This window comes from Octopus bimaculoides, chromosome 7 (genome assembly GCF_046866305.1).
Source record: "Octopus bimaculoides isolate indiv1 chromosome 7, ASM4686630v1, whole genome shotgun sequence".
NCBI classification, from domain to species: Eukaryota; Metazoa; Mollusca; class Cephalopoda; order Octopoda; family Octopodidae; genus Octopus; species Octopus bimaculoides.
The window spans coordinates 14,398,241-14,412,121 of record NC_142934.1 but is presented as its reverse complement, the minus strand read 5'-3'; the positions used below and the strand labels follow the sequence as shown (position 1 = coordinate 14,412,121).

Below are 13,881 nucleotides of genomic sequence, written 5' to 3'. Positions count from 1 at the left end.
AAGTTTTGTTCGTTTCAATACTTTCAACAATATCATCTTTACCTGCTAGAGGTAGAGACCAAATCTCCCTCAAATGGCACTTTACCATTTCATAATGGAAGGATAATTACATTCCTAAGTAACACCTGTTCTGATGTGATAAACCATTTATTTTATTGGATTACAAGTACAAATCCGTCTTTCCAGACACTGATGGTCTGGAAGCTTTAATAATCCACACTAATCTATACTAATCTATATGTACCTGTATTTCATTTAATTATTTAAGTAAATTTAACATTTGTTTTAATTTAAAGTTTGTTGACCAAGGTGACCACCTCTGGTTCGAAACAAAAACGATTTGGAAAGATTTTGGGACCAAAGATTCCTGAAAATCAATGTTGTCGCTGTACTAGAACACTATTAATGATGTGTTTAGATATTTTATCTGCGGCAAACCTCCATGAATTCAAAACTAAATAAATTCCTTTTCATCTCATTGCATAATTATTTCTAATTAGCTTCTCGATGTCTGCCCACTCATTAAATATGTAAGAACTAGCTTAACTATTGCGTTTTCATGCAGAATGGAGCCATGAATCATTTATTCAGTAATTGATTCTGTTTCTCTACGCTAACAAATGTTTAATGATGCGTATTTACTTCGTGGTTCTGCCTTCCTTGCTTCCGCACGTACAATGAAGGTTATAACTGAATGTACTGAGCCGAAGAAAAGTACGAGGTAGTCGCAGCTGGGAAGCTTTTTATCATAGGCGTGCTTGAACAGAATTGACCTGTGGCTAAATAACAGCAACACTGCACATCAGTGCCTTTCAGCCATTTTTTTTTTTTTATCGATGGACCCCCTTGGATTCATATTTTACTCGGTGGACTCCTATAGCCATTCAATGTTTTAAAAAAATCCTGTTATACTTTTATAATTAAATATTATTAGTAAGGCGGCGAGCTGCCAGAATGTCTGGCCCCCTCCCCAAAAATTTCGGGCCTTGTGCCTAGAATAGAAAAGAGTAGTTAGCACGCCGGGCGAAATGCTTAACGGTATTTCGTCTACCGTTACGTTCTGAGTTCAAATTCTGCCGAGGTCGACTTTGCCTTTCATCCTTTCGGGGTCGATAAATTAAGTACCAGTTGTGTACTGGGGTCGATCTAATCGACTGGCCCCCTCCCCCAAAATTTCGGGCCTTGTGCCTAGAATAGAAAAGAATAGTTAGCACGCCAGGCGAAATGCTTAGCGGTTTTTCGTCTGCCGCTACGTTCTGAGTTCAAATGCCACCGGGGTTGACTTTGCCTTTCATCCTTTTGGGGTTGATTAAATAAGTACCAGTTACGCACTGGCGGTCGATATAATCGACTTAATCCCTTACCCCCAAATTTGAGACCTTGTGCTTCCAGTAGAAAGGATAATTAAATATTATTAGTAGATAAATGAAAAAAAAACTTGTTTAAATAGTTTTGTGTATTCTAGAAATCTAAGCAATTTATTGCACATAAATTTTAACAACAAAAACTTATATAGACCCCGGTTGAGAATCACTGCTGTACATGCTTCTATGGTCAAGTGGATAAAATCGTTTAATTCTCAATTTATACACGTGTAATACAATTTTTTCTGAATTTTCAGATTTTTTTTTATATGCTAGGCCACTTGGTTTTAAATTGAATTAATATTCAATTTATCACCATATATATATGAATATATATATATATAAATAATATATTTTTTGGCTAATTTCTGAAGGAAAATCGGCATTTATTTTATATTTACTGCCGATAAGTTAAAGCGCACATGCGCGGTATAGTTTGAAGAATTAAGCGTGTAAACGCGGGTCGTATTTCCCTATGACTCGTGTTTACTCGCTTGTTCGTGGTACTCTGCTGAAGAAAGTTGCCCAAGTAAGATATATTTTTATCTTGCTAAATAACTTGAAACCATGGTACAGAGTATAGACTGGTAAAAGTTTTTATTTTTCATTCTCTTTCGAAATTATCCCTATTTTTGTGGTATAGAGTTTTTTGCTGCTCTTTCGAGCGGGTTAGATGTCCTATTATAGGCATCTCTGAATTTTATGAATATATATATATATATATATATATATATATATATATAAATACACACACACACATATACACACACACACACACACACATATATATATATATATATATATATATATATATATATATATATATATACACTATATTAAACTTACACACACACATATATATTATGTATACATATGTATGTATATATGTGTGTGTGTGTATGTATGTATGTATGTATGTATGTATGTATGCATGCATGTATGTATGTGTGTATATAATCCTATCACCCTTTTGTGAGAGGTCAACTTAATAAAGTCTATCGGACAGGATATTAACGTTTAATACCTTGGTCAAATCCTCTTTAATTTCACGGACATTTCAGTGTCATGGAGCGTCAATCCCCGCTCCTTATTTCTGTCTCTCTGGTCATCTCCGCCCCCTCTCTCTCTCTCTCTCTATCTATCTATCTATCTATCTATCTATCCCTCTCTGTCTCTCTATTTATCTATCTACCTATCTCTGTATATGTGTGTATGTGTATAGATAGATAGATAGATAGATAGATAGATAGATAACTACATACATGCATGCACATATATATATATATATATATATATATATATATATATATATATATATATATATATACATATACACACATATATGAACACACACACAGATACACATACACACAGAGACTCACACATATATAGTTTCTATGTCCACTTACATCTACCTACTCACCTTCTCTCTCTATCTTTATCTCTATCTCTCTATCTCTGTATATGTGTGTATGTGTGTGTATATATATATATATATATATATATATATACACACACACACACACAGAGAGATAGCGACACACACACACAGATAGTGACACACACACACACACAGAGATAGCGACACACACACAGATACACACGCACATACATACACACACAGACTCACACATATATATAGTTTCCATGTCCACTTCTTTGTTTCTGTTGCTATCTGTTTTTAATCTATTTTTATCAAACCAATCGCTCACTCCATATTTGTCTGTATGCGCACACACAGACACACACACACTTTCTCTATCTATCTATCTATCTCTTTCTCTTCTTCTCTCTCTTTTTCTCCCCCTCTCTCTCTCCCTCTCTTACACACACACATACACACACATACACACACATACATACACACACATACATACACACACACATCTTTGAGTGTGTTCACGTGTATAACGAACTGCTTCTCTTTAATCCAGGTTGTATTGAAAACATGACTGTTTTATTCTATCTTAACAGATATGAGTTGCTCGCAGAGTTTTCTGAAATGGTAAAGTTTCTAAATCCATCTTCAACATTTTTAGACTTTCGTGTTCTCATCTTCAGGATGAAGTAAAGTTGGTGAATATAGGAGCCTTCAGGATGAAGTGAAGTTGGTGAGTGTAGACGGCCCCAAAGTGTTTAATGTTAATGTTATCATTGGAATTCATAATTTATGATCATTAAATGTTATACATCATCAGTCTGGTGTATATATTTTTCCGACTACTATATGTTAGCTGTGATGTATATATGCTTATAGGTGTGGTTGTGTACGGGCATAAGTATGTGTGTGCATAAATGAATATTTATATATATATATATATATATATATATATATATATATATATGGGAGAATGTACGAAAAAAACAACAACAGACGAGGACAGGTGGTGTAAACAACAAAAGGATGTATTAGTATGACGCTCGGGAATACGGAAAGTCTTTAACGTTTCGAGCTACGCTCTTCAACAGAAAGAATACGGAGACAAGGAGACAAACACGGAGAAAAAAAATTGAATAGTGTTCAGTCAGCGGTCAATCATAGTAATGGCTAATCATAGTAATGTATATATATATATATATATGTATATATATGTATATATATATATATATATATATATATATATATATATATATATATATATATATATATATATATATATATATATATATATATATATATATATATATATATATGTATATATATATTGTGCTTGTATATATGTAGATATATAGATATGTTTGTATGCATATGTACGTGTGTACACATACATACATATATATATGTATATGTATGTATATATTTATGTATGTATGTATGTATGTATGTATGTATGTATGTATGTATGCATCGCTGCCATTATGCAAAGTGTCATAAGTCCAAAACGTTGCTTTTTCAGAAAACAAAAAAAATAGTTCCACCATTCCATAGCAAAACAGTTGTACAACACTTTAACAATTTTTTATATCTTGGCATCTGAAGCAGCTGGAGTTACGATAGTTTGACCAAAAGAATCGGCTATTGCAAGCAAAAATAAATGTTGAAAAAACGCATTTTGGCAAATTTAAACATATGACAGTTTAACATAAAAGCGTATATGACTTGAGATGTTTGCCTTGCCTTAATGTTTGTCGTCCTGTTTAACAATTATATATCCGCTGCATCGGAAATCTGCAATGGCTCCATAACTACTACCTCAGCTATCACCTTGGAGCCCCAGTAATCTGTTACAGCACTTACCTAGCGTACCTAATTGTTTAGACCACCTGTGAAGTAAACCCCCATACTTTGTATATATATATATATATATATATATATATATATATATATATATATATATATATATATATATATATATATAAATTTAATTAGAGGATCGATTTGTTCGACTAAAACCTTTTGTGGTGGTGCCCCACCATGGCCGCAGTCAAATGACTGAAACAAGTAGAAGATAAAAAATACACACACCTCATCCTCACCCAGCACACACACACACGCGTGTGTGTGTCTGTATGTCTGTGTCTGTGTGTTTATGCTTGTGTGTGTGAGAGGGAAAGAGAAAGAAAGTTTAGTGCTTGACCAACATCGTGTAGTTAGGTCATTAGGTCACCACCACTACCCTCCCCTTAAAACCCAACCGTACTCAAACACCCAAACACGCCACCACCTTTTCCAAGCTTAATAAGATCAATTATGTCTCTACGACAGAGATTAATTCCAACTCCATACAATAATATATCGATTGACACAGAAGAAGATGGAGGACATCAGTTATCTACTGAGATAAACGTTTCGCTACAGCAGTATATCTATCGGATTAACGGATAAAAGACAGAATGACACCAGGACACAATCCGTATTGTTAAAGTTGATTGACTTGAGTTAAATGTCATAAATAATATCAAATACAACAATATAGGATGAGCTTGAGACAGGGAAGACATAAGAACGAGGCAGAAGATTAGTTGATTGGCTGGCTGGTTGGTTGGTTGGTTGGTAAGTAGGTGGACGGATAGATAGATAGATAGATAGATAGATAGATAGATAGATAGATAGACATACGGACGGACGGACAGACGGACGGACGGACGGACGGACAGACAGACGAACGGACGGATGGACAGACAGACAAACAGGCAGACAGACGAACAAACAAACGGACAGACGGACAAACGGACAGACGGACAGATGGACAGACGGATAGACGGACAGTCAGATACATACATAGATACATGCATACATATATATATATATATATATATATATATATATATATATATATATATATATATATATATATATATATATAAATGAGAATGTGTGTCTGTCTGTCTGTCTGTCTGTGTGAATCCCTAAAACTCGAGAACTACGCAACCAATTTCATTCAAATTTTACACATGCCTTACTTAGGGTTCCAGTTGTGTTTTAGTAAAAAAAAATTATTAACTTCTTGCAGAGTTCGAGCACACCGCAACATAATATCTCCTCCACTATTTAAGTATTACGTGTCAAAAGTGAAACAAAAACACTCATGTCAAATACTTTCACTTTAAAAATGAAACTATTCCACTAACTGAAACAATCACATTTCGATACTGTAGTGACAGATACTTTCACAGAGAGAGAAAGAGAGAAAGAGAGAGACAGAAAGAGAGAGACAGAAAGAGAGAGACAGAAAGAGAGAGACAGAGAGAGAGAGAGAGAGAGAGAGAGAGAGATGTATATGTATACATATACATGTATATGTACACCATTTCGATACTGTAATGACAGATACTTTCAGAGAGAGAGAGAGAAAGAGAGAGAGAAAGAGAGAGAGAAAGAGAGAGAGAGAAGGAGAGAGAGAGAAAGAGAGAGAGAGAAAGAGAGAGAGAGAAAGAGAGAGAGAGAAAGAGAGAGAGAGAAAGAGAGAGAGAGAAAGAGAGAGAGAGAAAGAGAGAGAGAGAAAGAGAGAGAGAGAAAGAGAGAGAGAGAGAGATGTATATGTATACATATAGATGTACACGTATATGTATATATATATAGATCTATACATACATGTATATGTATACATATGTGTAGATGTATATATATATATAGATGTACATGTAATATGTACACATATATACATGCATACAGATATCTATACATATATACACCCATCACACACACATACACATGCACACAAACACACACATTAGTCATTTGTTTTCTTATCCAAAACTACGTCAAAAGTACTGAATGGATCTTTATGAAATTTGGAAATTATATTCTTTGCATAACGGCCATAACTCCCATGAAAATTCATATATTTTTGATGTTGATGAAATTTTAACCCGAACATAACAGATGAGCATTATTTAGAAAATGATGTCACACGTTATCGAGGCTACCATTCTTTCTGGATGTGCAAAAGGGGATGACGTCTTTATTCCAAGAATTCCTCTTACTCCATCAGGAGCAGACATTCCTTTTACATTCAGAAGACTACAATTCCCCCTTCGTGTGACTTTTGCCATGTCCATAAACAAATATCAGGGTCAAACACTGTCTGTAGCTGGTCTTCTCTTGGAAGAGCCCTGCTTCTCACATGGACAACTGTATGTTGGCTGCTCAAGAGTGGGCAGCAACAAAAAACCTATTTGTATATGCTCCACAAGGGGAAACAAGGAACATAGTTTACAATGAGGTGTTATAATCACAACAGCAAGAAAGTATGTACATGATCACCTTCTTTTACGAAACTTCATTGACTTTCATATAGTTATATTGATATACATATATATACGTGTGTTTGGGTGCGTGTGTGTATATACAACTCTATATATAAAGATGATGCGTAGTCTAGACGGCGTTTTTAGATTTCATTATTCTCTTTAACCCGGGTAACGCCGGGTATTTCTGCTAGTATATATATATATATATATATATATATATATATATATATACTTTCATATAAGGATACACGCGTATATTTACAGACAAACTTACATACATACATGCATACATACATGCATGCATACATACATACATACATACATACATACATCTCTAGCCACTACCTATTTCTTCGATATCTCAAGGGGAATGCTACAAATACCTAGTGATTCATGAAAGACATTTTTATGACAAATACTTGTAACCTGGAACGCAAAACAAGAGAATATAACAACCAGATGAAGGATAATATGGCTTTCAGAACTCTCCTGCAATTTTTTTACTGTTCCAGTACTCTTGTCAATACTTAGGCTGTCGATTGGACGCTAGATGAGATACGAACAGTTGATATTAAAACCTGTAAACTATTGAAAAACTCCCATAAATTTCTACATAGATAGTATGTTTCCTCAAACCGAAAATATGGTGGAAGAGGTTTAAAAGTGATTCAAACAGCCTTTGCTTGTCGCATCATATCTTTTCGTCAGCATTAACTAACCATCAAGTGTCGAAGTTCATCCAGGGAAAAAAAATCTGTATACATGAATTAAATAGCAATATGAGAGACGGATGATAACCGAGGATACACGCCCTGGGGAGTTGCACGCTTCTAGAGCAACAGAACATACGAAGAAAGCCTTCTGCTTATTAGCAGAAGATTGTGCATAGATATTTTGTAAGTAAGCTTCATTCAGCGTGACACTAATGCAAACAACCAGAGTAGTCTATTTTGAACATGACGACATTTTAGCTCTCATGTTGAGGCGTGTGTTTTTGCTATCCGAGAATAGAAAATGACAAAATACCTGATGGCACAGAAGGCATATAGAATGAGATAAAGCAACCTCACTGTAATAACCAAGGTAGATTATGTGGGATTAATACCTAAAACGTAATCTACATCATAAGCAGATGTCTGAAAATGTCGTCGTGATGTGGTCTGTCTCCGAGGCATGATGTAAGAGGACGGTGGTCGCCATGTATTATTGCAAAATTAATAGGAATGGACTTGACATTTAATACTTCACAGAACTGCAACCGAAATTGTAAAAGCAAATACTGGTTTGTTTGTATTTTTTTGTTTTTTGCATAAAGTTGTTTTTTGCATAAAGTTGTTTTTTGCATAAAGATGATACATTTTTCCTCCTGTGCTTTGTTATATACAGTTCACATCCACTGAAATCAAATGTATTTATCATTCTTAAGTCAATATAATCAACTGTATCCTTCCCTAGGAAAAAAAAGCGTTGTGAATAGATATAATTTTGTTTTAAGTTCGTTTCTCAACCATACGGTTTCAGGTTCAGTCTCACAGATTGGCACCTTGGGCAAGAGTTTTCTACTATAACCCCAGGCATACCAAATCCTTATAGGTGGATTTAGTGGACATAAACTGAAAGTTGCCCGTCGTGTGTATATATATATATATATAATATATATATATATATATATATATATATATATATATATATATATATATATATATATATATATATATATATATATATACATACATACATACATACATACATACATACATACATACATACATACGTACATACATACAGACATATAACGAAATGTTTTCGGAGAGGCTTTTCACATAGGGTAGACAGACTGTAGACAGTTTATTGGTTTCACTCTCTCTTTTCTTCATAATTGGAGTGGATAGTATACTTTTGGAGTAGTTGTTGCTTAACAGATTGTTACTGAGCTTGATCATTTCTTCGTGATGGGTATCACGAGCGCTACTTATATTCTTTGCTCGATTTTTTAGGCACTGAGCAATTCCTCTCTTTACGCCGTATGGCTGGTGGGAATTGAAGTTAAGGTATCGTCCAGTGAAGGTCGGCTTGCGGTATACGGATGTCGGGAATCCATAATTGGTGCGTGTTATTAATACGTCCAGGAATGCTAGCTGATTGCCTTTTTCCTTTTCCATTGTGAACTGTATGGATGGCTTTATTGAGTTCACATGAGCTAACAGCACTTGGACATCTTCCTGATGGAGCTAGAGAATAAAGATGTCATCAACATATCGCAGCCATAGGGTTGATTTTAGTGGTGTTGATCCTAAAGTCAAATTCTCTAAGTACTCCATGTATATATTGGCTATTATCGATGATAATGGCGAACCCATATCTAAGCCCTCTTCTTGTCGATATATATCAGTGTCCATACTGAAATAGGTAGTTTCTACACAAAAGGTCAACATTTCCATCAAATTTTTTGTTGGTATACTAGTGCGTTTTTTAGATGGGTGTCTGTCACTAGTTTTTCTTGAATCACCGATAGTGCTTCAGTAGTTGGGACTTTGGTGAACAGACTTATCAAATCTAGATTCACCATCTGGTTGGATTCAATGGGGGTATCCTTGATCAATTCTGTGAAGTGGGTGGAATTCTTCACGTACGATGTTGACTTTCCTGCTAATGGACTGATTATATCCACAAGGCAGCGGCTCAGTGGATGACATGCTGAACCTCTACAGCTCACTATAGGTCTTAATGGAATACCATCCTTGTGACCCTTAGGGAGACCGTACATGTGTGGTAGTTTACTGCAGTGTTGAATCAGTTGTCTGTACTTCATTGGTGTAAAGTGAAAACAGAGAGGAAGTTGTCACAAGATCAAGGATCAAGTTATCACAGATCTTCATCAAGAACTCGATCAAGAACAAGCAGCCAAACTGTTTATATACTCAACAAATGCAGCAGTTACTCTATGAAGGAGTCCCTAATTTGCATACCGAAAGTGCTTAACACTGTAGGGAAGTGGTTATACACCATTAGGTGTACACCGCTTCCGTACATTAAATTTCTAGAAGAAACAACGGAACGCAGATTCTGAACAACATAACAATATTTATTTACAATGGAATTCAGTTCACGCTTGGAGGGAATTCGGTAGCTCGTCGACCTCGGTTACTGAGACGCCTCCTGAATGATTTCCGTGGTTATTTGTGAAGCTCTGGTGCTGACATGTGAGAGAGCTCTGTTGGACGTCTTGGCTCGACAGAGATCGGTCACCGAAGAGACTGAGAAAAGGCGCCAGAGCTGGGTGTCGAACTCTACGCATGCGCATGAGACTCTTCTTGTATTCCTTCCGGAACTAGTCCCTGCGCATGCGTGGATAAAACTCCGGACATTGAACATATAACAGTCGTCTGCTATAAGATGTCACTACAACACTATAAATACCAGCGGCCTGTCAACGGGGATAATATATATACATATATATATATATATATATATATATATATATATATATATATATATATATATATATATAAATATATACGTGTGTGTGTGTGTGTGTGTGTGTGTGTGTGTGTGTGTAACGATTAGGTTTTAGTTGAGGTCGAGGGTCAGCAGTTGAAACGAGAAAGATTTGTTGTTATAACGGCATATTGTAGGATGTGAAAGATGAACAATGCATGAAGTTTTAAGGAAATATTTATTTACCATTACGTTACAATACCTTGCCTCGACGGGCAGGTTATGATAAATCCAACAGCATGCGAAGCAAAGTGTGTGTTTGTGTTCTCTTCATTGTTTAGTAGTAATTACAGAGAGAGATAGAATTATGTTGTAAGAGAACAGAATTAGAGTCATATTGTCATAATGCCTTATTATCTAGCACATTCACTGGTTCGATTTCTACTCATTTATTATTTATACTTTACTTCCAATATTCTCGTTGCTTTTGTAACCTTAACATCCATTGATAAGGTTGCAAAAGCAACAAAATTTTGGGAAGAAAAATATATAAATAATAAATGAGTGGAAATCGAACCGATGCGTGCGTTGAATAATAAGGCATTAAAACAATATGATTCTCCCCAGCAACAACAAAACTTGCTTCAACACACGAGTTCACATAAAGAATCATGCAAACCAGGTACAAAAACGAAGTATATAGATATGCGGTGAGGATTTTAATTAATCAAGAATTTATGTTGTATAATTAACTTGTTTCAGTCACAGATTGATCCAATTCATACTTAGCTTAATAAAACACCTGTATTTGCTTATGTTGTTCACAAACAAACATATCACTGGCTATTCTGAATTATATATAACTGAACCGAAGGCTAGACTAGACATTACCATGGGCCATTATGTTTGACACCTCTAGTGTTGCACATCTTTTATTGCTGAGTAAATTAATAATTCATCATCAGACCATGATGACAATAATGATCATGATCATGATGGTCGTGGTGGTGGTGGTGGCGGCGGCGGCGGCGGCGGCGGCGGCGGCGGCGGTGGCGGCGGCGGCGGCGGCGGCGGCGGCGGTGGCGGCGGCGGTGGTGGCGGCGGTGGTGGTGGTGAAGTTATTGTTCTTGTTCTTGTTGGTGACGTTTAACGCTCACATATCTGATTGAGCAAATCTATGATCAAATGTGTTCCAACCATGACCATCCTCATCCTTCTTTCGAGCATTACATATCTAGGACTTTGTTTTCATTAACCAATATGTCTTTCACATTTCAAGAATGTAGGGCCTGATTTAAGGATAATTTGGCTGCTATTTCCAATAGGCTCGTTGTCTCGTCGGTATTGAAATGGTTTGTATCGTCTTCCCGTTCATATCCTGACTACTACAACTGCTACAGTTGTTGCTACTGCTGCTGTTCTTTCCTTCTTTTTCTATTTTCTTCTGTTTCTCTTTAAGGGGGATTTGGTTGCTGTTTCTAACAAGTTGAACAAGCACTTAAAGACTCCCTTGTTGGCTCGGTGTTAATTTTAAGGGAGATAACTATTTCTGGCAAATTAGATCTAGGGGAGACTACTCTTATTTGCTACAATCTTGATCACTGATTTTGTTTTGTTTTGTATTTTTATGCGTTACTTTGTAATGCCTCATTATTCCTTTGGAATTGGATACAAAGTATTTCATTGAAATTGAAATAACAAAGCTGATTAATATTAAATCATTTGTTCAATATTGAATTGATAAAATACAACATCAAATCTTAGAATTGGCAGACAGTAAAGCATTGGATTTGTAGTACTTAGTTATGTTGCTTTATGTTTTGGTCACAAATTTCGCCGAGATCATGCTTCTAGGATCAATAAAATAAAGTAATGAGTCAAATACTGAGTCAATTTGATATTCCTACTAAGCGTCAGATATAGAAATTCAACTACAATAAAAGACTAACACTGACTCCAGTGGGTTCTCAACATAGACATACCTGCACAAGCGAGTCAACCCCACCGTCTTTGTTCCCGCATAACAGAAAAACGGATATCTTTTAATATAATTACCTATAATTAATTTTTTTTTCTTTCTCAAAGAAAAGCTATTGGTGTATTAATGCAAGAAATCGAACTTGTAGTCGGGCTTCTTTTTAATGAGGTAAATATTCGGTGTGCACCGTCTAGTCGTATGGCGCTGAATTACAAATTTCAAACCGGTTTGTTTACCTTTATGTCTTCACGGTATGTCATTTTGTAATTACTATATAAATTTATACTAGCCATACTAAGCAATTTTGGGGAATATTTTATTCATACATAAACGATGCCCTATTTATTTATTGTCCTAACATTTAAACTTCCATAATTTCCGGTTTACGCTTTGCACTGTTCAAATCAGATTCCTCGAATGAGTCAATGGCGGAGTTTCTATGTGGTCGCAACATCTGCTAGAAATTGTAGTCAAATCTCCTTCAAATCACACTTTACCATCTTGGAACAGGAAATGACATATTAAACAATGTAGTCCTATATGCACCTAAAAAGAGGGGATGGTTTTGGCTGAAATGTCTTTAATCATAGGATTAATCAGGGATGGATGCAACACAACATAGCCGAACATTTCGCACGAAATACTAAAACCAATTGTCACCTGTTCCATTACATATCTTTGACATTTGATACCTCTCACATTTCGTTGTATTTTATAACCTTTCTATGTTCCATTTTAGTCTCACACTTCAACTCTTGTTTCGTTTGTGTTATAACTTTTCGTCAAGAGAAAGTAGTGCCCATGACCCTTTACACAGTTTATTAGGCTCGTAGGGGGGAAAAAACTGGCATAACTACAGGGTTTTACCCCCCAAACTTTGGGAGGTCATAACTTTCAGAAAAATGAAATTTTTTAATGAAATTTTCTATGCATATAGTATTTACTATGTAGAATCCGAATATACAAAAATTTCCGGTGAAAGTGTTTTGGAATGGGGGTGGGGGACAATTTTCGGAAATTCCAACAGAGTCCACTTAAATTCTTCTTAACTTCCAGGAAAATTAATATTTTTTCGTGAAATTGTCTACAAATATACCTTGATGTATGTACATTTCGAGCATGTAGGAATTTTGAAGGAAACAACTGCAGGTTATTTTTGAGAAGCGTTCCCCCACTCGGTGGTGTTTCGGAGCAAGTCGTCCATATTTGTTTCATTTTTCTCTATTATGTGCGTATGTGCATCCGTAGATTTCTAGACAGTGAAGAGAAGCCGTCATAAGAAAACTTTCGTTAAAAACAACATGCACACGATTTTTTTTTCTCAATAGAAGTAAATTCCAAAGTAAACGTTTCTAGTAGAGAAGTAGAAGAGAACAGGAGCAAAAATAGGAATATACACGCACGGTT

General features: G+C 35.6%; 1 protein-coding gene across 8 annotated transcripts in view; it reads left to right on the top strand.

Moving 5' to 3' along the window:
* Positions 1-1,800: 1,800 nt before the first annotated feature.
* The window catches only part of LOC106871123 (uncharacterized), a 28,175-nt gene continuing 16,094 nt past the window's right edge, over positions 1,801-13,881 (top strand). For 2 of the 8 annotated variants that reach the window (XR_016242524.1, XR_016242525.1), the window contains exon 1: positions 12,147-12,700. Coding sequence is in view for 1 of the 8 variants with exons in the window: in XM_089354822.1 (XP_089210948.1) it covers positions 12,601-12,700 (100 nt within the window). In the remaining 7 variants the exon portion in view is untranslated. Of the gene's footprint in view, positions 1,952-3,338; positions 3,476-11,616; positions 11,849-12,135; positions 12,726-13,881 lie in introns of those variants that run through there. The other 6 variants (XR_016242528.1, XR_016242527.1, XR_016242529.1 and 3 more) reach the window with 6 other exon arrangements.